Source organism: Dermacentor variabilis, chromosome 3, assembly GCF_050947875.1.
Source record: "Dermacentor variabilis isolate Ectoservices chromosome 3, ASM5094787v1, whole genome shotgun sequence".
NCBI lineage: Eukaryota > Metazoa > Arthropoda > Arachnida > Ixodida > Ixodidae > Dermacentor > Dermacentor variabilis.
The window spans coordinates 1,945,773-1,971,835 of NC_134570.1; the positions used below are offsets into that span (position 1 = coordinate 1,945,773).

At 45.3% G+C, this 26,063-nt stretch overlaps 1 protein-coding gene across 8 annotated transcripts in view; it reads right to left on the reverse strand.

Annotated features, from left to right (window-relative positions):
• The window catches only part of LOC142575078 (uncharacterized), a 270,565-nt gene that overhangs the window by 210,620 nt on the left and 33,882 nt on the right, over positions 1-26,063 (reverse strand). For all 8 annotated transcript variants that reach the window (XM_075684049.1, XM_075684045.1, XM_075684048.1 and 5 more), the window contains exon 3: positions 18,454-18,564. In XM_075684049.1, the coding sequence (XP_075540164.1) occupies positions 18,454-18,564 (111 nt within the window). The remainder of the gene's footprint in view (positions 1-18,453; positions 18,565-26,063) is intronic.

Here is a 26,063-nt window from a genome sequence, read left to right on the forward strand (position 1 = left end):
AAAAAATAAATACATGTTATTTACTGCTCTTAAGGGCTCAAACCGCCGCAGGCACATTCGAAAACGCTCTGAGGGCCTGCCGTACACGTATTAGGCGTATCGGTGCTCGTACTATGACAGGAAATACCGGGTGCACGCATGTATATTTAAAGGGACACTAAAGTGAAAAATGATTTCTTCTGCAGCAGTAAATTACCGTTCTACAACGCCAAAAACATCACTCTTACAACGATAAGACGTTTGGTAAGCCAGAGAAAGCGCAAGAACGAAATACGGGTGGCGACGCCTACTTATGTTCCCGCAACTGGGGGCTGTGACGTCACGGATTTTGATGGCATCTTCTAGGGCCTACTAACTATATAGCGGTACAGATTGGCTACATTGTGTTCTAAAGGAACCAAATATTAAACATGGCAAGTTTCGGGAACCTTTATTCAGCCAACGCGGCCCAAATGCGACAACATACTTTGGAATCCCTGACGTCACGTTGACGTACCAGCGCTGGCGTTTCGGCGCGAAATTCAACTACTGATACTTGGACCTTCATTTTCTCATCTAATAATCAAACTATTGTTTTGAAATGACTGCCTGCAGTGTTCTCAAACAACGCTTTATTAGTCTAAACTGGTTTGTTGTTTCGCTTTAGTGTCCCTTTAAGGAAAACATACTGTGTCCCGTGGCAATAGTCCCTTCCCACGCTTGTTATGCTTCACTGCAATACAATACTTTTGCGCATGCTTCTCTAAGTAACATTTCTAACATTTCGGTACAGAGGCAAAGCTTACTTTTGGGAACTGGCATTATGCAACGCACCGTGCTTTCCAAGCTTCTAAGCCAATCGCGAGGACCACAAAGGCGGAGTCCGTGCCAATGCTGACATCAGCGAATTCTTTCATTAAACAAAAACGGCACCCAACGGCGAGAAGCTTCATAGGGAGCGTCGAAGCCGCTAGGCCTAGCGTTGCCGCAGTGGTGGCTAAGGCTGCCAGCGGATCTGCGTGCGAGAGCGCAGGTTCGAGGCGGCGAGGTAATCAAAATGTCAGCGGTGGTGGCTTTGATTAATTCCGTCTCGGACCTGGGGTCACGGTAAAACGTCCAGAAAATCGGACGGCGAAGAGTTCCTGCGTCCGAAATTTCAGACGTTCTGATACATTCAATTGGGGGCGCAAGGCTCTGGGCCCCCAAGCCGCGTTGCGTCGGTTGCTCTTGGGTTTAGATGAGCAGCAGAGTTTGAGGACTGGGTCGAACGCAGACAACGTTGGGTTGAGCGCTCGGGGTGCCGCAGTGTGGAAAATAGAAAGGTGCTTGAAAGAAAAAAAAAATGAACCTCTTTTCTTACAAGTGAAAACAAACAGAATGCATTTTTTGAGCAAAAAGAACGAACAATAAAATGTAAAAAACTGTGTTAGTACCGGTTAGCATTACGAATTAAGTGTGCGATTCTAAGCCAAGCAAAGCCAATCGAAGCCAAGTGCTCTTAGTTGGTGTTTTCTTGTGACGCGCTGCGAAAAAACTGCGAGTTCACCCCCGTGAAATGGCGAAAATCAGTCGAAGTAAATAAAGTTTGCTCTGCGACCATCTGCTGTACGCCATCGCTGTCACCCGCGAGGGCGGCCCAAGACGGCTTGGGGGCCCACGCTAGTTTTCGATTCTTGGGTCTTGGGTTAACGCGAACGCAAGAACTCAAGACTGGCTTGGGTTCTGCGCATGTGCACTTGTGGCGCGCAATTTTCTTGGGTCCCCAAGCCGCTTGGGCCCCCAATTCTAAATCTCTCTATTGACTCTACGGGGTACGTGGTGGTGCCGCGAAGCCAGGCACGTACCCAAGGAGGGGGCCCGGCCCCCCCCCCCCCCCCGAAATTAAAAGGCATAACCCCCCCGCCCACGCCGCCAATCCTCACATGCATTCCTGAAGCACCGCCAATTCAACGTTAAGACTTGACAGCTATTCGGTGATCAACCTTTTACTGCCTTTTTCACTCCTTTTATATGACTGTATTTATCGGCATCTCCTGGGGTGTGAAGGCCAGTTTTCTCATCGATTCGGTGCCCGCGTGATTAACTCGAGATGCGTTCAGTTGTTACCATCTATTCGACGGTCGCATGGCTGTTGCGTCGTTAGTTCAACTTCCTTTGTTTAGACTGATCCAGGGACCAGGAAAGGGATTCGGTTCGTAATCAGCTGGTCTCTATGCTTGAGGAACGAGTTGCAGCCGGAGAAAATGCCAGTTGAGTTTAACTTTTCTTTTGCTTCATTATTTCCTCGAGTGGCGGTTCGCCGCGCTGCTTGCAGATCGTCGGAACCATATACCCTCGTTATGGGTTAAGTAAAGTGCAAATTAAAATAATGCGAAACAGCGTCCATCATCAAACCACGGCCGCTCAATGGAAACAAGGCGCGGCCTGCCGAACGTGCCTCTCCGCCGGTGGTGCCGCCGCACATCGGCGAATGTAGGTATGCGCATACACCAAGGAACAAATTGGCAAAGAATAAAGTTAACTGGGTGTCAGGTACAATTGTCGGTAAAAAGGCATGGCTAGGAGTAGTTTATTTAGGGACAGGGGACAAATGCAGGCAAGAGAACAAAGATCTAGTGAAGTGTCTCGATGACGATAAAAAGCAGTTTGGAGAAGGTGCCGATATTTGTCTGCTGGGTGACATGAATGGCCGCATCGAGGATCTGGATGGATACACAGATTGTAATGGGAAGTTGATACTAGACTTCTGTGAGCGACACAACCTAGTTATAGTAAATAGAAAAACTAAGTGTGAGGGACAAATCTTGTGGGAGTCCCGTAACAGACAAACGACCATCGACTACTGCTTAATGTCGCAGGGGTTGCATAGCAAGCTCGCAATAATGGAAATAGACGAAGAGGGGAAGTACAGCCTCGGAAGTGACCATAAGCGTATTAGTCTACAGTTGGGAGCCCTACTCAAAAGACAAATGCAGGGAAGTCAAAAAGAGTACGCAAAATTAAATGACGAACAAATAGCGCAAATAGCGGCTGGCATAGAGGAATCAATAAAGAAACATCCCATGGAAAGGTGGGATTATAATCAGTTAGAACTACTCATTAGTACAAAAATAAAAGAAGTAAAAGGAGTAAACCGCTGGAGAGGAAAGAGGAAGCCACGAAGTTGGTGGAATATGGAAATTAGAGAGGCCATCGAACAACGACGGTGGGCATCTCAGGAACACAGAGAAGCAAAGAGGGCGCAGTTATCTGAAGAGGAAATAGGCCAAAAATGGGAATATTATCGACAAAAGAAACAACAAGTGCAGGCCCTCGTCCAGGCTAAAATAAAGCAGTCCTCTGACCGCTGGCTGGCTGAAGTTCGCGATGCAACTAAAGGGGGGTCAAGAAAATTCTAGAACCATATAAGCTGGCTGGGTAAAGCTAATCACAGAAAACAGGAACAGATTCCCAATGCCGAAGGAAATTGTTTAGAGGCAGATGACACTGTGAACTACATTGGTTCAGTTATAGCAGAGTCATTTAGGAAAGACGATAGGGTAATCGCCCCAAATGAGGGAGCAACACAGAATAGCATAATAGAAAACAGCTTAGAACTGACCAATCTTAACTGGAAAAAGGCGAAAGCAAATGTTCCAAAATGCACGTCTGCGGGTATAGACGAAATTCCAATCAAGTTAAATATGAACTTGGCCCAAGAAGCAAGGAAACGCTGATAAAAGCATTGGAGGCAGTCATAACAAATAAGCAAATTCCGCACAGCTGGAAACAGAGTAAAATGAATATGATTTATAGAGGGAAGGGTGATAAAAAGAACATAAAATCATTCCGACCAATTACGATAACATCAGTTATATATAGGCTGGCGATGCAGGCGGTGAAATTAAAAGTGCAGTCATGGGTAGAAAGTAATAGAATACTCTGAGAACTTCAGAATGGGTTCAGAAGTGGTAGGCGCTTAGATGATAGCCTGTTCGTGCTTACCCAGTGCATAGAAATAGCTAAGGCAGAAAATAGACCTCTGTATTTAGCCTTCCTGGACATAAGTGGTGCATACGACATCGTGAACAGGGAACTCCTGTGGAACATATTAAAAGCTGAAGGTATCGGTCATGAGCTAACTGATTTTCTACAGGAACTATATCGAGAAAATAATGTTGAGATAACATGGGAAGGAATTAAGAGTACGACAACTGTTGAGGTTCACAAAGGATTAAGGCAAGGTTGTCCTCTATCACCGCTGCTGTTCATGCTTTATATGATAAGCGTGGAAAGAAGGTTACAATGAAGCAATCTAGGGTATAATCTGTCGTACAGATTAGGCGAAAAGGTTGTTGAGCAACGACTACCGGGTTTAATGTAGGCGGACGATATTGTACTGTTAGCAGATAGCCAGGAAGATTTGCAAACTCTGGTTAATTACTGTGGAGAGGAAGGAGACAGTTAAGTTACAGTTTTAATGCAGCTAAGTCTGGTGGGATGTTTTTCAACGATGCCACTTATCAGGAGCTTACAATACAAGGCCATGAAATACCCCGAGTGGCCGAATACAAATATCTTGGGATATGGATAAACAAAGGGCAGATGTACACGGAAAAGCACGAACAGTGTCTCATAGCAAAAGGGCGAAGAGATGCCGGGATAATAAAACATAGGGCATTGTGGGGGTACAACAGGTATGAGGTACTGAGAGGTATTTGGAAGGGAGTAATGGTGCCGGGGCTTACTTTTGGGAATGCGGTCCTGTGTTTAAGGGCACAGGTTCAGTCGAGACTAGAAGTAAATCAGAGAGCAGTAGGAAGATTGGCAATAGGTGCCCACGGGAAAACCACAAACGAAGCAGTACAGGGGGATATGGGCTGGGCATCATTCGAAGCACGGGAAGCTCAGAGTAAAATCCTATACGAAAAACATCTGAGGAAATTGGACGATAACAAGTGGGCAGCTAAGGTGTTTAAATACCTATACAGAAAGAGCATTGACTCACAATGGCGGAAAAGAACTAGGAAGCTAACCAGTAAGTATGCCAGACACGAGGACGAAGAAAGACAGAGCATTAAACGACAGGTTAAAAATGCGGAAGGTAAAAATTTGATAAATTCAATGGAAAAGAAGCATAGTGTGGAACTATATCGATACTGGAAACAGCAGATCAGGAAGGAAGCGTTTTATGATAACTCAAGAGGCAGTGCCCTACTCTTTGAAGCAAGATCAGGATGTCTTCGAATGCGGAGCTATAAAAAGAAATTTAACGAAGAAGAAGACACATGAACTGTGCGTGGTACATATGTAGAAACATTGGAACAACTCATACTAAAATGTGATGGTATCAAGACCTATGTCGATGCGGCCACAGTCACCCTTGCTGAGGCCCTAGAGTTCAGAGATAATAATAGTCATGTAAATAAATATGCGGTGGAAATTAGCAAAAGGTGATTGGAGGATTGGTGGCACAAAAGCAGAGAGGTGACATAAGGTTAAAAGGGTAGGAAGACGTATTTAAAGAAAATCGAGAAATTCAATAACACACAACACAGATAAAAATAAAAGGCAAAATAAAAATCTTAGCATGGTGGCAACTCCCATTGCCCAGTTTCAAAGGGGACGCTCCTACCTTCCATCCATCTATCCATCCATGAGGGGGGCCCACGGGGACTCAGGAGGCCAGGTTAGGTAGTAATGAAGAAGGTGGAACCTCAGACTAGCCTCACCGTCAATAATAGAAAAAGTATCGTCGTACAAAAGGCTACATAACTATGTACAGTGGCAGAAGAAACGAAAAGTGGTTAGAGATTGAGGAGCAACAGTTAAAGTGACAACTAACAGGGGTGCATGCGGTTACAGAAACGCACCTTAGAGACTCAGGAAGATCCACCAGTGATTGAGAACAATGTTTGGGAAGGGTGTAGTGGTTCCAGTGCTTACATATTAAAACACAGTTATTTGCTTGGGGTTAGGCAATGCGCGCTGGCGTGCGACACGGCATCGAGATATTGTGTGCCGATTGGGCGCGAGAGGGTGGCAGGCGCGATATTCGGCAAGGGAAAACGAAGCAGAAACAAAGAGAGTACGAGAAAAATGAAGACAGGCAAGTACGGCAGAGTCACTTAAGTGCTCTATTCGTGTGTGTTTACACCGATGACTTCATCAATGATGTGGATTTACGAGTATCTTCAGTTGCTTTCTGTGTCATGAAGGAAGCGCAGCTTCAGATATGGAACTAAAGATATAGAGTGGTGTTGACATGCAAAACACGGTTTTTGTTGATTCTGAGCGATTACCGTAGGCGAGAAGAGCAATGTCGCGCGACAGACCTTCATCTTTTCGAGATTGCTGGGTTCAACATGAGCTCGGCTCAACAGTCGCACTGGCTTAACAAGCATATCTCTCTGGATGTTGTGGAGTGTCTTCAGGAAAACGCCTCCTTTGATTGGCTCGATACCGTCGGACATTTCTCTTTCCAGCAAGTTCGTCCTCAAGTTTTTGATCAGGTGGCTGGGGTCAAATGACAAAAATACAGGCTCGCCTTTGCGCTCTGGATGTGGGACGACATGCTGGAGTGTGTTGTCATCAGACAAGTTTTGGAACATGGCTGTGTTGGTTTGGTGGTTGTCACTGACAATGCGGACAATTCGAAATCCTATTTCTTCAACTGCCTTGATGACAGTGCGCGTCAGGAGAAGGAGCTTATCGTGCTTGAAATTTCTCGTGAAAAAATAACTAACTGGAATCACATATACTGTTGAGAGTCCACGCAAAACAAAGCAAAGAAGCCTGTTGGCTACCACAACAGCAGGTTCTCGTGCCTGGCACTGTACATCGACGAGCCCAAAAATTCTATCCACTTGTCGATCATACGTAACTTTCTGCTGTATTGACATTTAATCAACTATGAGGCTGCAGTACGGCTCTTTTTCTGAGAGTAAACTACGCCTTTCCACTTGGAGACGTTCGCGGTTGAGGCTAGTTATTCCGGTCTCTCCTGTAGATGACCCAACAAATTTCTGCAGCGTAGATCGGCAAGGCAGCCTGAGAAGCTTTCTCACTCTCACGTGTTCGTACCCTTTACGAGACGTTGCCTTCCACAGCACACATTCTCGAACTGTATTCTCTTGCCATGTTGGTCTGACCTTACTAAAATTTTCTTGTTCAACGAGAAACTCTGCAGTTTTGTCGCCCTCCGCTGCTGCTTTTCTTATCTTCGTTACAGCCTGCACCGCCTGGTCCCCTTCGTATAGCTTTAGCTTCTGACTATCGTCGCATTTTTAAAAAAATTTTTTTTTGCAGCTTTTGTAGTCGCTCGTTGAGTCTGCTAGCTTGCATTTGCAGGCGGTGCGTCTTCCTCTTGGTATTTGCCATAAAGCTTGTTAAACAGAACGTCGTCTGGCATTCTTGCGCTTTCACACCGCTTTGCAAGCTGCATCCTGTGGCCAAGCAGTTTTCCAGACCAGCGACCTCGTCCACATGCGGCGGCATTGCACGGAGCTCAACGTCGCCTTCATTTTTACCTAAGTCCGCATCAGAGCGGCGGAACGCTTCGTTTTTTGATCCTGCACATAGCTCCTGCAATGAGTCGCCTACTTTAGTTATGGCAGTGGCAGGTGCGACACGTACTACTTGTCGGCGTTTCTTCGAAACCGCGGGCAGCATGTATACAGGGTACGACGAAAATTGAGTCGGCACGGCTGTCGGCCGCAGCACCTTACGTTCTAATCCTTCCTTGTACTCGTCCTCCTTGAAGTGAATCGAACAAACGACGGCCCTGGAGTTCGGCACCCACTGGCTACCTTTGTCGTTGCCTTGTCGCGAAATATGCCGCAGCCAGACATCCCGGAGTTGTTTCTTCGCCGGCAGCTCGTGATAAGAAAGGTCGGAGTTCCTCACAGCATTGGATTTGCATCGCGGCACACAACAGTTCTTTGGCATCACGTATGCCGTGACGCATCTAATAACTCCACGTTAGAAACGCGAAACGAAACAGCTGGACAATAAAATAAAAACGTACGTGAAACAGGAATCATGCGACTTCGCAACGCTTGCTTCCCGTCGCATGGACCGCATGGACGGCCGGCTCTCCCTTGGAAACATGCGCCTTACGTTCGCTAGAGTTACTGTATATGCTACCAAAGGTAGTAGAGTTGCGGGTCTGTTTTATCACGCCGCTAGCGCCTCTATTGGCAGAACGTCATCACGTGGTAGTCAAGCAACCGTGCATTGCGGAGAAGCAGATGCCCGGGCCAATTTTTGTATTTCCCGACGCCGCCGCTGCAGCAAACTGGATTGACACAAGTTATCGACAGACAAATTCAAAGCGAATCCGGCCGAGCTGCGGAGCAACAACATAACGTGCGCAGCGCATCCCACAGTTGGTTCATCGCAGGTGTCCTCACAGTCCCATCGGAATGATATAATGATCGGGTGCTCTGCTCCCGACTGCACGAATTGCTCTGAAAGCGGAAAAGCTTTTTATTCAATCCCATTCAATCCCATGCAGCACACTGCTTTCACAGAACTGCCAGAAAAAAGCCAGCTGACATTTTCATGATAATGCACTGCTAGTGTTGTTGTTTCTGAACATAAAAGAGGTTACACCAATAAGTAAAGATATTTCATCTACTACAGCTTATGTGAAGCAGGATGCAAGATGAATTCATGTCGTTATTTACCATAAATAAGGGCCTAACTGTGTTTTGCATTATTACCCATAATGTAGCTATGTCAATCCTGTGAGAGAAAAACTTTCACTACACTCCCACAGAAGGTTACTTTTGGAATCCCTGCAGTGAAAAGGCACATAATGAAGTGGCACTTGCAGGTGTGGCTGATATCCAGTGCCTGCTAGTAGGTGGGTACGTTTCTACAGCAAATTTAATGGGGTACCAGAGTCGCAATACTAATGGTTGGTAATTGATTCATCAGTAATATTTAAGACCGCCAACACGTTGAGAGCTTTGGCACATAAGCAGGTATGCCTATTGCAAAAGCCAGTACCCAGTGTCCAGTGCAGCGCCGGATTATGGGCCCAGTGCCGCGCGCTGGGCAGGCGCGGCCTACTGGTACGAAAAAAACAGCTCTAGCGCGTTAAATACGCGGTGCCTGACCACCATATGTATATTTTTTTGAGAACAGAAAGCAATAGAGCGTTTTGGTGCAATAAAAAAAGAAAGAAAAAATAAATAGACAAGCTACGACCAGGATCCGATCGTCGGACCTACAAATCCCAAGACCGGTACTTTACCACTACGCCCCGCCAGGAGCCGAACGGCGGCGCAAAACTTTCCACGTCAAGGACCGAGAAGCAGTTTTAGCTTCACAGAGAAGTCTCGCTCAGTCATGGTAGATGCGCTATCGCCCAACAACTAAAACTCACGCCTATGCCACAAAGAAAATTTTGCTGTCCATATTCAGTAGCATGCTCGGAAGTGCCACAACACCGATTTTCACTTGCGATTGGCATTTTAACTTCGAAAAAAGTCCCAAATGAACCACCGACCCGAGACGCTGTATGGGCTGTTACTACCGATTTTAATAGCCGTTTCTTGTTCTTGATGCGAAGGATATGCATCGTTTTCTTAGTTCAGTGATGCCTTTCAGTCGACACGTCTGTCTATTCACACATCTTCGTCAGAGAAGGGCAGGCTAGGGCTGTGAGCCTTTGGCGACAGCATGTATATACCTGTGTTTATGACGCGTCACATCGGCGCTCATCGCTACTTGTGCTGGCACTGTAAACATGAAAAAATGGTTTATTTAAGAACATCGATGTGAAAGCTGAAATATGGTGATTTATCCTTGTTAGACTTCTTGATTCCTGAGCTTAGACGCGCCAAGAGCGTGCAGACGGACTCGGCGGATACGCTTGGCCTAAGCTTCGGTGGGGACCGATCTCGGTCCCTTTTTCTTGACGATTTTATTCACACAGCTGTTTCGATGCACTTTGTTTGCGATTAGGCGGAAAAGCAGTCCACAAGCGATGCAAAAGCGTCCACGGTCGATCGACGATACGGTAGGCATGTCGCCTGCAAAAACAGAGTGCGGCTTTGCTGCATATATTTGGTTGCTTCCCAGGCAAGATGGCGGACCTACGCGCAACTCTGCTACCTTTGGTAGCATATACAGTAATTCTAACGTTCGCCGATGTGCGGCGCCCCCACCTATAGTAGCGGCCGCAACTGAAAACTCCGCTTGTCACTCCCTCACCCACTGACGGCGCATCATGCGGCAGGCCGCACCTTGTTTCCATTGAGCGGCCATCATCAAACCCTGCAATAACCCTTAAACCCATAAGCAATATGACTGTCACGCGTTACCTCGTCTGGTTTTTCCTTAATTGTACAGCACTTTTTGTGCAAAATTTGCAACTGGAAACAAGAGTCACAAGGAGTTGAGAAATTAAGCCACGGCAACAGCCAAACAGGAAGGAAAAGTGAAAATTAACAAACTTAACCATTGCTTGTGAAAATATTTATGGATCAACATCTTTTTACTTAAAAAGGAAGTAGAGAAAACGCTGCCGAAAGTGGAGAACAATTCTGTGTATTTTGAATGACACTTCTACAGTCGAGCTGCCTGACGTATCCAGTTCTCTGATGTGCTTACATAGGTGTTTTTCTAACCTTCCGTGGTGGGGCAGTACATCTAGAACAGCAGCGTCCTGCGCTCTACGCAGTTGTGCGGGACTGGCAGCTGCGCATCAGCACGCAACTTCCCAAATAACAATACGAGTCGGTTTTGGCACTTCACTTGGTAGAGCAGTAAACGGGGATCCAAAAGAACTGTGATTGTTTCGCAAATATATATTTGTCTATAATTCTTCCAGAGCTAAATAAAAAACAAAGAAGAAAAAAAAAACGCTACCATGGTCTGATGCAACTCAAGTCTGCAGTGAAGCCCCACGCACGCCCTCAGAGGGTGCTGAGGGTGTGCTGGGGCCCGCCATGCAGCCACGCAGCACTGCAGCTCGCGCGGCTGCCAGCCGTGCTGACGGCCCTTGCCGTGGGCCGGAGCCAGCGGAGCTCGCCGCCAAAGGGCCAGTCAAGCTCAGTGAGCCCACAGCGCGGGCGTATCTTCCTTCCCTGGTGCCTGGGCACAGCAGCTTCACCTGCCAACACAGCCACGGTCGTTCAGCCTACCACGAAACCTCTCTGTAGTACTATGGGTGGGTGAGTCACCAGCAGAGTGACAAAGGAAGCTTGAAGTCGACAAACTGTAGTGCATAGCCGCAGACGATTGGAGACACACCGCGAAGGCATTCTTAAGTTTTTCTAGATGTTATATGTGTTCATGTGCACTGTGTGCTGGTAACAGCCATTCGCACCCTATGATATGGCAGATAAACCTAACGTCGGGTCGCCATGTCTCCCTCACTGTGTGTTGAGCCCCTGGGCCCACGAACCGTTTTCTATCACAGCGTAAATAACTTTGTGCCAAGTAACAAAAGTTGTACAAAAATCCGTTCACGAATAACTAAAGAAATTAGCTTTCAATGAAAGACAAAATGAATAAAAGAGTCATCAATATGGCAGCATCCTTCAGAAAGTAACATGCACAAGTTTTCAATGTTGCCCAGTTAGCTGAACCAAAGCATCAGAAAGGGAAAAGACTACCAACGTGCTACTATGGAGCGATTTCTTCTTCCACCGCCGGCACACCTTTTGCCGATACGTTTCTTCCTTATCAACAGCAGTGCCCAGCCTCTGTAGCAAGGGCCAAACTGTACCTGAGAATTCCAAAATAGCTGAATCGCTCTAAAGTGGGTGTTGTTTCACTTTTACTTAGCATGACACAAAATAATTTTATTGGACTGACAGCATATCTAACTTGCCTTCCTTGTACAGTATACCAAGTGGCTCATGGTTATATTGCGCTCAGTTTCACAAACACGATACTAAGGAAGGACAGGACGTGGACGGACGAAGCGCAAACTACCAACTGCCAACGTTCCATGAACGTTCACCAACTAGCCCCCTTCATTGCTTTACTAAATACCAAGTGGCATTCAAAATTTCTGCACATCATTTTCAAGTTCTTGTGCCTGTCTGAGCTGCTCAAGATGAGATACCACATCACTGATCTCATCCTAGAGGCCTGTTTCTGTAACATGCACAGGTTCTGAACTCTTCGAGCACCACAACTTTCTTAGCATTCAGTAGCACGGGTTTCCCAGAGGACATTCTACCCCTACATAACTATAGCAGCTGTTTTAGACAAACATGGACAAATTAGTATCACAGCATTTTTAGATGTTTAGAAAATGTTTCACTGGGTTTGACACCAAGCTTCTGATAAAGTTTAAGATGAGACTCCTCTTTATTGCATTAAAACATACCTTAATTAAGGCAAGAAAATCTAAATATATATGTGGGACATATCGTTGCAATGTTGGCGTTTTCAATCCCACCACTTTCCATGCAGTGGTAAGACGTAGTATGCAATTGAAGGAGATTGACCATGGGCATCTGAACACGAGGGCCCGGGTAGCAACAAGGAGTCAGAAACGACAGTCTCTAAGGAATGGCAGGGACACTTAAATTATGTACCATTTGAGGCCCCAAAAATGTCCATAGTTCCCTAAACAAGGGACTCACATTGTTCTCGGAAGGCTTTCCTTTACGTTGCACATTCGACAGTCCGGGCCAGTACCACAGAAAGCGATGGGTGGCCACAACAGCACCTAGCGTTCTCGGAATGTGGAGTGGCACGGTTTGCACGATTTTGAGGAAAGGTTCGAGAAATCACAGTAACGGAGGCAAAACTTTCATTGCCGAGAGGAACATGGCTGTTTGCATTTTGGACTTACTCTATTTGAATACAAGCATGAGAGGAGTGAAAACGACGGCGTTAGATGAAGACTAGCAAAACTTACAAGTACTGCACACTTGCCTAATATTAACCCACAAATAAAAGTCCCACAAAACTATAGTGTCCCACACCGTGGTAAATAATGCTTGCAAGCATTCACCCTGTGGATGTCAATGTACTGGTATCAAGACGGTGAATCCCGCTTCACAATGACGGCAGAGACGAGCGTGGCATGTGTGAACGAGTCACACACGGACGAGGAGCAGATAGCAGGGTAGGCCTGGCACAGTCTGGCCCTGGACAACCAGCCAAATGCACAGGGCTGGAACTCGTCATGGTCCAGGTGCAGTGGACCGTGTCCTGCTAAGGAAACACCAGGCAAAATCCCAGTGGGCTAGTTGGTTGGACACACTTAGCACTGTTGTGCAGAGCGATGAAGGAACAGGACTTGAGCGAGAAAACAGCACACGACACCTGAGCGTAAACTATCAACTGGTTTATTTTTCCGCAAACGAAGCGTACATATAGCCCACACGCATGCACAGGGGTGCTCTTCTTGGTCTACCTACGCCCTTTATTGCCAGTGATTACACAAATCTTTTTATTGCTGAGTAAGGCAGATGGCACGCTGACACATGAGCCCTGTGGGTCCATCTTGATGTTGTATGCTTCCACGACTTCTCTTTTTCTTTGGTTCCTACTTTTCAGCAGAATCACCGTCTTGTGGAAGATAGCCTTGCACTTGCATGAAGCGCAATGAGTAGCTAGGTGCCCTGATGCTTGTGTCAGGCAGCAGTTGTAATGATGTTCACGCAGCGTGTCATTTACGCACCTGCCTGTTTGGCCCATGTATTGAGTCCCACATGGCCCAGGCATCTTGTGGACCACTCACATTGCGCAGTCAATAAATCATTTATTCTGGTTTATAGTGCATGCATTCCAGGTGTTCCTTTCTCTGGTTATTCCCTTTACTTTTGCGCACAATCCCTTTAGCTTTTGTGGTGCTGTGAGAACCACTCGTATGCCATACCTACCAGTTACATTTTTCAGTCCGTGTGATACTGTGTGCATGTAGGGCACGGTTATGAAAGGTTTGCCCCTCGCATCTTCCTTATGACCTTGCTCACCAGGGCTTCTTTGAAGCAAAGTATTCATGATGGAAGCTATGAAATGGTGCAGGTATTTACTCCTCTTCAAGCGCTTGATCTCCTGCTGAGCACAATCTTCAACAGTGCGTTCGCATGACTTCCTTGTAGCCTCTAGAAGGCACGCAGTAGCAATGCTACTCTTCACTATTTTTGAGTGCCCCGAGTCATGTAGTGAAATTCTTTTTTCACTTCTAGGCTTGTAGGTCCAGCATGTGTGCTTGTTGTCAAATGGTAAATTCAAGTCTAGAAATTGAAGGCAATCCTTGCGCGGCAGTTCGAACGTAAACTGCAGCCCGCTGTGTTCATTGTGGAACAGCCGGAGTACCTTATCCTTACAGTACGCAGTAAATTTTGCTGCAGGTAGACAGACAAGGAAGTCATCTACATAACTGAAGCACTTGTTTACCCCTAATTTTCTTAGCGGCTCTTCCAGCGTCTGGTTTCCTCTGTACAGGAACAGGTTACAGAGAATAGGGACCATCCGAGAACCGATGCAAATGCCATCTTTTGCAGGTAGGTCTTTTCATTGTAGCACAGAAACAGGGACTTTAAGTAGATGTGCAGGTGGTCAATAAACTTGTTGGACATGGTTTCACATTCGTTCTGAAATTTAACGATGCCATATGAGTCAATGCACTCTTTGACTGCCATGATGGCAACTTCCTGTGGTATGTGGTAAAACATGTCCCAAAGCCCCAAATCGTCACCAATATGACGAGATAGAAGTTGCCGGACCATATCGAGAGGATGCTAGAAAAAGACCTAAGTTTGCTATTGAGCTGAGCCCAGCTACCTAGGACTTGGTGGCCTTAGCACATATACGAAGCAAAGTGCCGGAGGAAGAAAAACAAAAATGCGTGAGCAACGCTGTGGACTGCATTCAAACGGCTCTCAGAAATCTGCCTAGCAAGCGAAAGCCACAGGATCCGAGTAGAACCATCGAATGGCTGAAGTCTAACAAGTGCAAGCTGCTGGCAGCGGACAAAACAGGAGAGATTGTGATGTTAGAACAGAGTGACTACGATCACAGAGCAGCCAACCCTTTTAGGCAAGAACTGCAAGCAGTTGTCACAGATGACGAAAAGAAGGCTCTCTCGAGAAAAAAGCAGGACAGGATAGTTTTGCAAACAGGCAGGTGTCCAGAAGCTGCCAAAGGTAGTCAGAACAAGCAAGGGTTCAACATTGACACCACTCTTTTTCACAAAAACAAACAAAACAGGAACTCCATTCAAAGTGATTGTGCAAAATACTGGAACTTGTATTGGCTATTTACCTCCAAAAACATTTGGTTAAGCTTGAAGTCAAGGATCCTTTCGTGATCCCAAATTCTGAAGAGGTTGTAGCTTTTCTGAGGATCAGCGATGTGCTTTTTCTGTCGACATCACAAACATGTTTTACCACATAGTACCACAGGAAGTTGCCGTCACGGCAATATATGGCATCGTTAAATTCCAGAACAAATGTGGAACCATGGTGAACAAGTTTATTGATCTCCTGCACACCTACTTGAAGTCCCTGTTTCAGTGCTACAATTAAAAGACCTACCTGCAAAAAGATGGCATTTGCATCGTTTCTCGGATGGTCCCTATTCTCTGTAACCTGTTCCTGTACAGAGGAAACCAGAGGCTGGAAGAGCGGCTAAGAAAATTAGGGGTAACCAGGTGCTTCAGGTACATAGATGACTTCCTTGTCTGTGTACCTGCAGCAAAATTTACTGAGAGCTGTAAGGATGAGATGCTCCGGCTGTTCCACAATGAACACAGCGGGCTGCAATTTACGTTCGAACTGCCGCACAAGGATTGCCTTCAATTTCTAGACTTGAAATTAACATTTGACAACCAGCACACATGCTGGACCTACAAGACTAGAAGTGAAAAAAAAAATTCTGCTATATAACTCGGGGCACTCAAAAATAGTGAAGAGAAGCGTTGCTACTGCGTGCCTGCTGGAGGCTACAAGGAAGTCATGCGAACACACTGTTGAAGATTGTGTTCAGCTGCAAATCAAGCACTTGAAGATGAGTAAATACCCGCACCATTTCATAGCTTCCATCATGAATGCTTTGCTTCAAAGAAGCCCTGGTTAGCAAGGTCCCAAGGAAGATGCGAGGGGCAAACCTTTCATAACCATGCCTTACATGCACACAGTTTCACATCGACTGAAGAACGTAACTGGTAGGTATGGCATACGAGTGGTTCTCACAGCACCACAAAAGCTAAAGGGATTGTGTGCAAAAGTAAATGGAATGACCAGAGAAAGGAACACCTGGAATGCATGCACTATAAACAACGACAAAAGATTTATTGAATGCGCAACGGGAGTGGTCTACAAGATACCTTGGTCATGCAGGGCTGATTACATGGGCCAAACAGGCAGGTGCTTAAATTACAGACTGCGTAAACATCATTAGAACTGCTGCCTGATACAAGCACCATGGCACAAAGCCACTCATTGCACTTCATGCAAGTGCAAGGCTATCTTCCACAAGATGGTGATTCTGCTGAAAAGTAGGTAGCAAAGAAAAAGAGAAGTCGTGGAAGCATACAACATCAAAATGGACCCACAGGGTTCATGTATCAGCGCACCATCTATCTTACTCAGCTATAAAGAGATTAGCATAATCACTGACAATAGAGGACGTAGGTAGACCGGGAAGAGCACCCCTGCGCATGCGTATAGACTATATGTACGCTTCGTTTTCGGTAGAATAAACCGGTTGATAGTTTGCGCTCAAATGTCGTGTGTTGTTTTCTCGCTCAAGTCCTGTCCCTTTGTCGCTCTGCGTAACAGTGTTAAGAATCACCAGGCAGATGGAGTAGCCAGGCAGCAGCTGGGCTTCGGGACCAGAACCCGACGAGCTCTTGCAGCCTGGCATTGTCTGCTTCCGTGCTGCTCCATGAGCTTCTCCGAGCACTTTTTGATGTTTTTCTCATTCATCACGTGTTATTTCACAATCGGTTGAATTTGTTCTTTTGTCATTTCCGGTCTTCTTTTTTTCTTCTATTCCCCATATGCCAGCATCAGTGCCTCTTCGTCATCGCATCATTTCGGCTAAGCACCACGCAGCACCATGGACACCACGCACCACATGACAGTGACCATAGCACCTGGCTGATCAAGGCAGGCCCCATTTTTGTGTTCTTAAGACGACACGGTGACTGGAAGCACTGACCGCACTCGTGTCGTCATCTTTAGAACACCTGGCAATGGGCGCACACCGTACAATGTCGGGTCGTAACCATTCACGTTCAAAACTAGTGCTATCAGGAAGACCAGAAGGCTCAGTGCTGGGACCATCATTTGTCTCAATTTTTTACCCATTGTGCAGGAGGTTCGAGTTAAAAGTAGCTGCTCACAATTCCATTCTTTATGACAAAAATTTGTGGTCCTGCTGATCAGGCTCAGTTTTAATTTGTTCTTTGTTGGCGTAATACATGGCAAATGAAAATGGGAAGGTCTGTTGCTATGACTGTGACACAGAAACAGAACGCCTTAGCTTATTCTGTAATAGGCATGTATTGCAGCAAGCTAAATATATTTAAGGGCACCCATCAGCTCTGACTATAAGTGGAAGAAGAAAATAAAGCCAAGTAGAAGCTTGGTTAGTGGAATAAAATTTTCACTTTAGCTAATTTGGTTGTAAATGAGTACTAATAACAGAGACGAGTGCAAAAGATTAAGGAGCAGAGGTGCAGCCTAGGCATAAAGGCTGAAATCAAATGGCACTGCCTATGTGTGCCCGCTTGACCAGTGTCATGCATTATTACAATTTCACATTGCATGGTTGTGCAAGAAGAAATTAAATTTTTTTGACGATGCCATGGTCTCTAGACTTTTGCAACTGACTGTACATAGTACTAAACAATCTTGAGAATGCTACAGAGCTAGAAATTTACATATTTGCAACCTCTAAATCACAGGCGATGCATGTCCCTAGTAGTCGGTGGATATGGTGTAAATGCTGGCATGTTGCCTCAGAGGTTCATCAGTGCAGTGTGGGCACTGTCTCAAATCTCTGAGGTCCTGCCAAGGAGTCGCACATTCTGGCTCGTGCATTACTTTCGGCTAACAGTAATGCAATGGCATTTTATTGCTTTACTACACCAGAAATGTATCATTTGCAAGCTTTTTCGTGACACATCCACTAGGACTTGAAACGCAACATTTTGCACAGAGGCAGCTCTACATCAACATTACCTGAAACTAGGTCATCTGTGGGGCCCAAGATGTTGCAGTTGGCCTTTAAAGTGGCGATACAAGTGCAAGAAACATTCCGGGCAGGTTAGGCACACACAGGCAATGTTTTAGAGTGTGTGGTTTTCTACTACAGGCAACTGAAATGTTTAATGCAACTGCCTGAAAACAACAGCTTTGCTGAAAATTGGGCTGTGATTCTGCAAGGTCTTGAAAGTCTGCCACCTTTTGTGTAACTGCTCTAGCCTAAGATCAGAAGCTGGCGGTAACTCTGAAATACAGTACTAATTACTTGGACATTTGCAGTGGTTGTGTACCAAGCAAGGCTTACATGGAGCGGCCCGCCTCGTCTTTGGGAGCTGGGAAATCGAGCAGGTGGCCTTGCTGCTGCAGCAGGTCACGCAGCTCATCCACCTTTGCAGCTATCTCGTTCGGCTCGTAGCTGCAAGAGATACAAATGGTTGTCAGTCTTGATAAATTTTTTCAGTGAGTGGCAATATTTTCACAAGTACAGACGTCAAAGAAAATTGCAGCCGAAACAGACGTAACGACAATGACATGATAATGATAATAAATGATAATGATAATAAATGATAATAATAAATAATAATGATATAAAGACAACTGGGTAGAAACCGAGACATAATGGCAGCAGCATCATGTGAGAAGCGACATGCACGTGTGGGTTAGACTAGCTGTAGTTAATGTGATTGTTTCAGAACACTTCGCTAAGCTGCTTACAATAAGCAACAACATCAAGGGATGGGGAGGACAGATTACAAATCCAACATGTGCTTGTCTCACACTTTCGCAAAGAAAAAGAAGCAAGGTTGACCGTCAAATGCATTGTCTCTCTCGCACTCTGTCGTTAAAATTTGCACACACATGCTCAATGTTGTACTTCCATGTGCAGAGATAGCTTGAAGGCCAGAAAGCTTTAACCCTTTTCCTAGCACGCAAAAGAACAAAAATGTTACCAAATTTACCGGCAATTTTTCCCCCCTATATTTGTGGAGCTTTTCTTTTTTTCCTGAATAAAACAGCCCAATTATTTAAATTAAGTGGGGCTCCTTTATTTCACAAATTGCATAAAAACATAGTTTGAATATAGCCTCACTGCATGGCCCTAGTGTCTTGCAAAAAAGTGTTTTGCAACTCGGTACACTATGAAAAAAGAGAATAAGAAGAAAAAGAACCTAAATGGTGCAAAATACATGCACATGAATAGCAGCTACTTTTCCGCAGCCCCTAAAGCAGTTAGTAGGTCATCTTCACATCGTAGACTTCGAAGCAAGGTGCAACACAGAGGCCAACTCCGCTCTGTTTAGACTCCTCAGATGAGAACACATCACTATCCATTTTCGCGCAAAATTCTACAGAACTTTAGAATAAAAACGGGAACAGCGCAACACAGGACGACCGAGTAAACAGGACAGAGCACTGTCCTGTTTAGAGAACAGAACTACAGATCTACAGAACAGATCTGCAGATCTACAGATGTACAGAACAGATTTGCAGATCTACAGATATACAGATCTACAGAACTGTCGTCTAATGAGGAATCGTCAAAATACTTTGCTTTATGTATGCTTTCATTGCGTCGTTTTGAGGGGCCAGCTATGTTTTATGTGGGGGTATCAGAGGCGGCAATATAATGAAAGGCGGGACACAAATGGCACAACATGACGAGTGTGGCCATCTAGTATCAGAAATTGCAACTAGATGCAATAGGACAAGTACAGTCATCATAGGTTACATTGGTAAGAAATTTCATGACTATACTCGTCAATGGGAGGTCAATGCTCATCAATGCATAGAAAATTTTAGTTGTACACTGGCAATTCTTACGTGTCCTCTAGGAAGTGTTCTACCACAAGAATTTTTCAAATGGGTTCATTATTAACAGAGACAGAAACACAAAGTGTCGCAAACCCATGTTTTCAGGAGGTGAGCTTCACTACCAACACTGACTCTCGCAACATGCCCCGTCTAGCCTCCGCAAGCAAAACTTCCCTGCATTCTCTCATACCAGAGCTGGAGGATCACCTCATGTACACGTCACAGTCACCGCCTTGTTGGTTTTTTGTTTGTATGTTTGCTTGTTTTTTTCCTGTGCAGCGTATTTCCAGTGATCGTCTCGCGTGTGAGACTGAGCTGTTGCAATGTTTTGTTTCGTTCAGCGCACGATCTTGCGAGCTGTGCACGATAGCACCTGCATTGTTGTCTGGCTGCTTCTGTGAACTGGATTCCTTGATGCGCACACGTTTTAGACAGGCTGGTCCAGCTCGTGGATTCTTACCGTGATACACTGCATCGTCGCTGGTATCAGACTAGTAGTATGATAAGTCATACTGCTAGTCATCCAGCACACTTGAGACACACACAAGCACACTTGTTTCCTTTCGTGTAAGTGTTTTTCAAATCCACGTTGCAAACATGAATTCTATATCCAGCAACCGACTAGGCCACCTTACCACTTTGACTGCCACATGAAAACTGAGGTAGACGTGAACGGATCAAAGAACATGATTGTGTGCTATTGAATGGAAGCACATCTCTTTTGCTAGAATACAAATTTAAAGAAAAGACGTGCAGACATTTGCTTTGTATGTTTTATTATTTATCTAAACTTTATTTCCTCTATTGAAGCAACAGATCAAGCAAATAACTGCTGTTGCCTTGAATAATTTTTAAAGTCATGTGTCCTTGTGGGTGACATCACAGCACTGCAAACTATGTAGGTGCACTTATGCAACTGACGCACACTCCAGCAGGGAGCGCCGTGCCCGCGAGGAGAAGGGCGCACGGCATTTGGCTTGAAATTTCAGCCTTTTATGCGGCGCATACTGGCGTAATGTTTTGTAGACACAATCGTTAGCATGCATTGCATGCACTGTGCTTGTCACCTCAATATGGCCAGATCTGGTGAGGGGCCCTTTGAGGGTGTGTTTGTTGCTAAAGCTCTGGAAAATGGGTACTTCATTCCTAAAGGTATGAATGGCAGGCCATTTGATGTATGCTAATGTATAAAGGAACATTTTCAACGTAATTAGCAATGTCTGCATGATCGACAGCTGAATATAATTTGTAAGTTGTTTCATACAATAAGTGCAATTATTTGAATGAGGTGGAAGAATCATGATGTCTGTCTTCTGCTTATGTTTTGTTTGTTCAGTTGACATTGTTGACAAGAGCTAATGTAATCGCTAATATATTTCTTCATACCGGGCCATGTAAATCTCCTTTTGTAGTATGTTCGCCAGAAGCCGCTATGCCCTCCTGACTCTGGACCACGGAGCAAGAAACATTTAGCCGTTATCGCGGAGCCGTTATCGTGCTGGCGGCCTGGAAAGAAATCACCGCCGTTGAGAGCGCGCTGGAGCCGCCTGCCCGGGCGCTGCATTTCTTTTTTTATAGCTGCGGCTTCTACGACGCGCCGCATGGCGCCGCCACTGTATATGGCCCCGCCGGCGCATACAACAATTGTGACCTTATCTGGTCGCCCGCGCTCGCTCGCGCTGACGGGAGTTTCACCTCCAAAATGTCTTACTCCGTGCTCTGGACTGTCGCGATAGAGGTCGAGAACTTTTGTTTTCAGTGTATTCGGTACGTGAAACTTTCCATCTAAATACATCAGCTGTTCTGTGCTTTCCCACATTTTAAGTGAGTTCACGCTTTTCTTGTTCCCACAGTTACTACAATGGGAGGTCAAGAAAGTGCATTAGCATCTGACAAGCCTTGTCCACTTCTGTGTGCCACCTCAAAACCAAACTGCTGAATTTCACTGATCCAGCGAGCAATCCGCCCTTTCAGTTGATTACTACTCAGCAAATGAGTAAGTGCCTGATGGTCAGTGAACAGTTTGAATTTCGTGTCTTTTAGGTACGATTGAATATACCTAATCGCTAGTGCAACAGCCAATGCCTCCTTTTCACTTGTGCTGTAGTTTTGTTCCAATTTTGTGAAAGTATAAGAGTATAAGAGTATATATAAGAGTATAACATCCAAGCACTTGTCTTCCTCTTTCGCTGCCACTTGTGCTTCTTTGTTGGTACAGTACACCACCTGCTCCGTAGTTCAATGCATCCGTTGTAAGCTCAAATGGAACAGTGAAGTCCGGTATTGTGAGGACCGGGTCTGATGATATAGCTAATGCCAAATCTCTGTGCGCCTTCTCACATTCTTCAGTCCAAATGAAATCTGTGTTTTTACGGAGTAGGTTGTTCAACGGCTTAGCGCATGCTGCAAAATCCTTTATGTAATTTTTAAAGTGTCCTGCGAGGCCAAGAAAAACTCACTGCGTGTACATTGTCTGGTTTCCTCATCTGTCATACACGTTCCACGGACTCCTCTTTCGTGCTCTTTGTGAATGCGTCCAAAATGCGACCGAGAAATGTAATTTTGTGTTTAAAAAAATCAGGTTTCTTAAAATTCACTTTAAGTTTGGAGTCACTTAATGTCATCAAAAGAGATGTCAAGTGTGATGTTTCATCCTTGGAGTAGACTATGATGTCGTCTACATAACCATTACAAAATAATCCGAGATATGGCTTGAGAACACTATTCATCATCTTTTGTAACCATGCTGCACTGTTTTTCCATCCAAGAGGCAAACAATTATATTCGTACACATCAAATGGAGTGACAAAGGCTGTATACATTTTATATTCCTCTTCAAGCAGAATCTGCCGAAATCCTTTGCAAAGGTCTATACAGAAAAATATTTTGCAACATCTGGTTTCTTCAATTATCTCGTTGATCCTTGGCATTGGAAAAATTTCCATTTGTCCATTCAAGATCCAGTAATCAGTACAGAGGCACAGAGATCCGTCTTCTTTCGAAGCCAGAGTAATAGGCGACGCGTATGGCCATATTATTCCAGCATCGAACACATTTTGTATCTCATTTTTCAACCAAAGTTTCTTTCCTCGTGACCTACTGCAAGGTTTTTTTCTGACCGGCGTAACATCTCTTAGATTAAAGGGAACAGTAAATTTTGCTGTAGCCTGTGGATAGTTGCCTATACAGATAAGTTCAGGGAATTTTTCCCAAAGTCTTTTTCACACTTAACAAGGCAGTCTGTGACGTTCAAAGACATGCACATCTCTTGCGCCGCAGTTACTTCATCTTTCCAATGAAGGTTTAACTTCAGTGTCTTCATATCTGGTCTCGAAAGTAAGAATTTATAGTCGCATCCCTTCACGACAAGGGCGTCGGTATTGTCACAGTCGGTAATGTGGGAAGCAAAGGAAGCTGATGGTGGCCTTGGAGACGATGAAGAAGAGTTTAGTTTTATCGCTTCACTACGCTTGTTGGCTCCGCCACTAATAGTCATCTGTGAATAGACTCATGCTTCCTCCTTCCCGTAACATCATTAGCCCTCTGGCCTTGATAAGAGATATTTGCTTTCACCTATTCATCATATATTTTTCTCATCCCATCAAAGCTCTGTACCTGCACCGGTCTTCCTCTAATTATTTCGTCACTTTCAACAAGAGCCTCATTTATTACAGATACAGAAGCACCACTATCAACCAATGCGTCAACATTGTCTCCATTGATATTGAGTTTAATATAGACAAGGCTAAGGGCAGTTAGAAAAAAAGTCTCAATTTTTGTTGTCAGGTGGGACTGGACACCCTCTTTTATTAGTTTCTTTGGTTGCACTTCCTCTGAATGGGGAAACTACTGGTTCCGAGTCATTGCTGTTAGTAGACATTACGTTGATGACTCGATTTCGGCCATGAGGATTTTCAAGCTCGCGAGACCTCCATGGAGCCCTTTCGAAAGTTTGATCTGTCCGATGCACATCTTGTGGTGTAAAATCGGTGCAGATGTTTCTGAAACATCCCAACAGTTCTTCGATAGTTTTAGGCAACATTACTTGCACCTGCTTCTGAAGTTCCTTGGATAAGCCATGAACAATCAGTAGCACTACTGCGGACTCTAGTAGTTCTGCATTTGCCATGAGAAGAAGCCACCTTTTCTCGTAAAAATATTCTAGAGGTTTCCCGAGCTATATTTATAAATAATAGCTCGGTCCCACCTTTCAACCGAGTTTTCGTCAAAAGCTGCCAAAAAGCTTGATGTCTAGCATAATAGATGTCATACGACTTCTTGACAAGTCCGTTGAGAAACTGACGCATGTTGCTGATGCGATCACATGGTTCACCCCAGTTCACCTCACACGCTTGTTCATAGAACTGGATCCAAGTCTCTGGGCTTGAGTTCTCTCCATCAATGAATTCGGACTTTACCATCTGCTTGTTTTGTCATTGTTGGGCTTGAGTAACAGTCAGAAGATTTTCCATGAGCTGCTGCTGTCACTAGGCATGTTGCTGCTGCAGGCAAAGCATTTCTAGCAGGCACGAGTCCATGGAAGAGTCGGTCTTGCTCGGTGCAGTTCTTGCTGTCAGCTGCACCAGTGGCGTCATGATGTGTTCTTGAAGTTCGGAGTGCTTCATTCTTATCTTCACCGATGCCTCAACATCAATCTCCTGCAGCATCTTCCCAGCCTTTTGAGCGACGAACTCATGAAGTTAGGGAGTCGTGATGCTTTCGAGTAAATCATACTTGACGTCTTCATCCACTTCCCATGTTGAAAAATACAACTGATGCTGCGCGTCTCTGGCTATACTCAGCGTTATCCACATAATAGAGGCTTCTATGCTGTCATAGACTGTGCCAATGTAACATTCCTATGATGGCCTGCAAATAGAAGAAGTTGAAACAAGATAAGGGGCAGGGGGAGAGAAGAGAATAAAGAAGTGCGATAGAACAAAATGGAGTCAGCGTTGTGAGGCTGCTAAGTACAGTTCTATAACATATTTTGGTGCAGCTGGCTTTATACGACTGCCACGTGGTAGTGACGTTTAAGAAGGCAGCAGAACAGCAATTAACGAAACGAGCATTTTATTGGGCGAACTTGTGCCCTCAAAAATAGGCTACACTCAAAGAACAATGGTAGCGGCGAACACATCGGCAGTCATTGAAATCTGATCAACGGGTCAAGCGCGACGGCTTTATACATCTATCGTCGATTGTTTCAGACTAATCGCTGGGACCCGCGCGCCTTCCACGAAGTTCTACATTATTTGCATCGCGCATACATGCAATCAGATTGCACACAGTTCAGTCACAGACAGTGGGTGGAACCAGCGATAATATTACAGAAACTTCCGACACATGCAAGCACGTCCTGCGCTGTGCGATAACATTTGTTAGGCGGTGAAACGTGTCACCCGATGAAGACAAGTACACAGGTCAGTACCCCCCTCTTCTTAACCGTCACTACCCCGCACCTCCACCAGATGTCACGTGGTAGTGACTGTTAAGAAGGCAGCAGAACAGCGATTAACGAAACGAGCATCTTATTGGGCGAACTTGTGCCCTCAAAAACAGGCTACACTCAAAGAACAACGGTAGCGGCGAATATGATCGGCAGTCATCGAAATCTGATCAACGGGTCAAGCGCGTCAGCTTTTATACATCAATCGTCGAATGTTCCAGACTAATCGCTGGGACCCGCGCACCTTCCACAAAGTTCTACATTCTACATGCAATCAGATTACACAAGGTTCGGTCACAGACAGTGAATGGAACCAGCGATAACATTCCAGAAACTTCCAACACATGCAAGCGTGTCGTGCGCTGTGCGATAACATTTGTTAGGCAGTGAAACGTGTCACCCGATGAAGACAAGTACACATGTCACGATCCATGATGTGGGTAACCTTCTTCATTCAGCCAGCCAAAGACAGCCTTGTCTTCACGAAGTACGCGTTCCATGGAGACCCGCCAGTCGTTATTCCCGTCGATGTGACGACAGGTGAGCTCACGTCTATCGTTCTGCAGAAGGCATCTATGTCTTTGGACGAACTTTTAGAAAAAGGGTCCGTGAACATAAACTTTCAAGTCTCCCTTTTCAACCACCTTGTGATA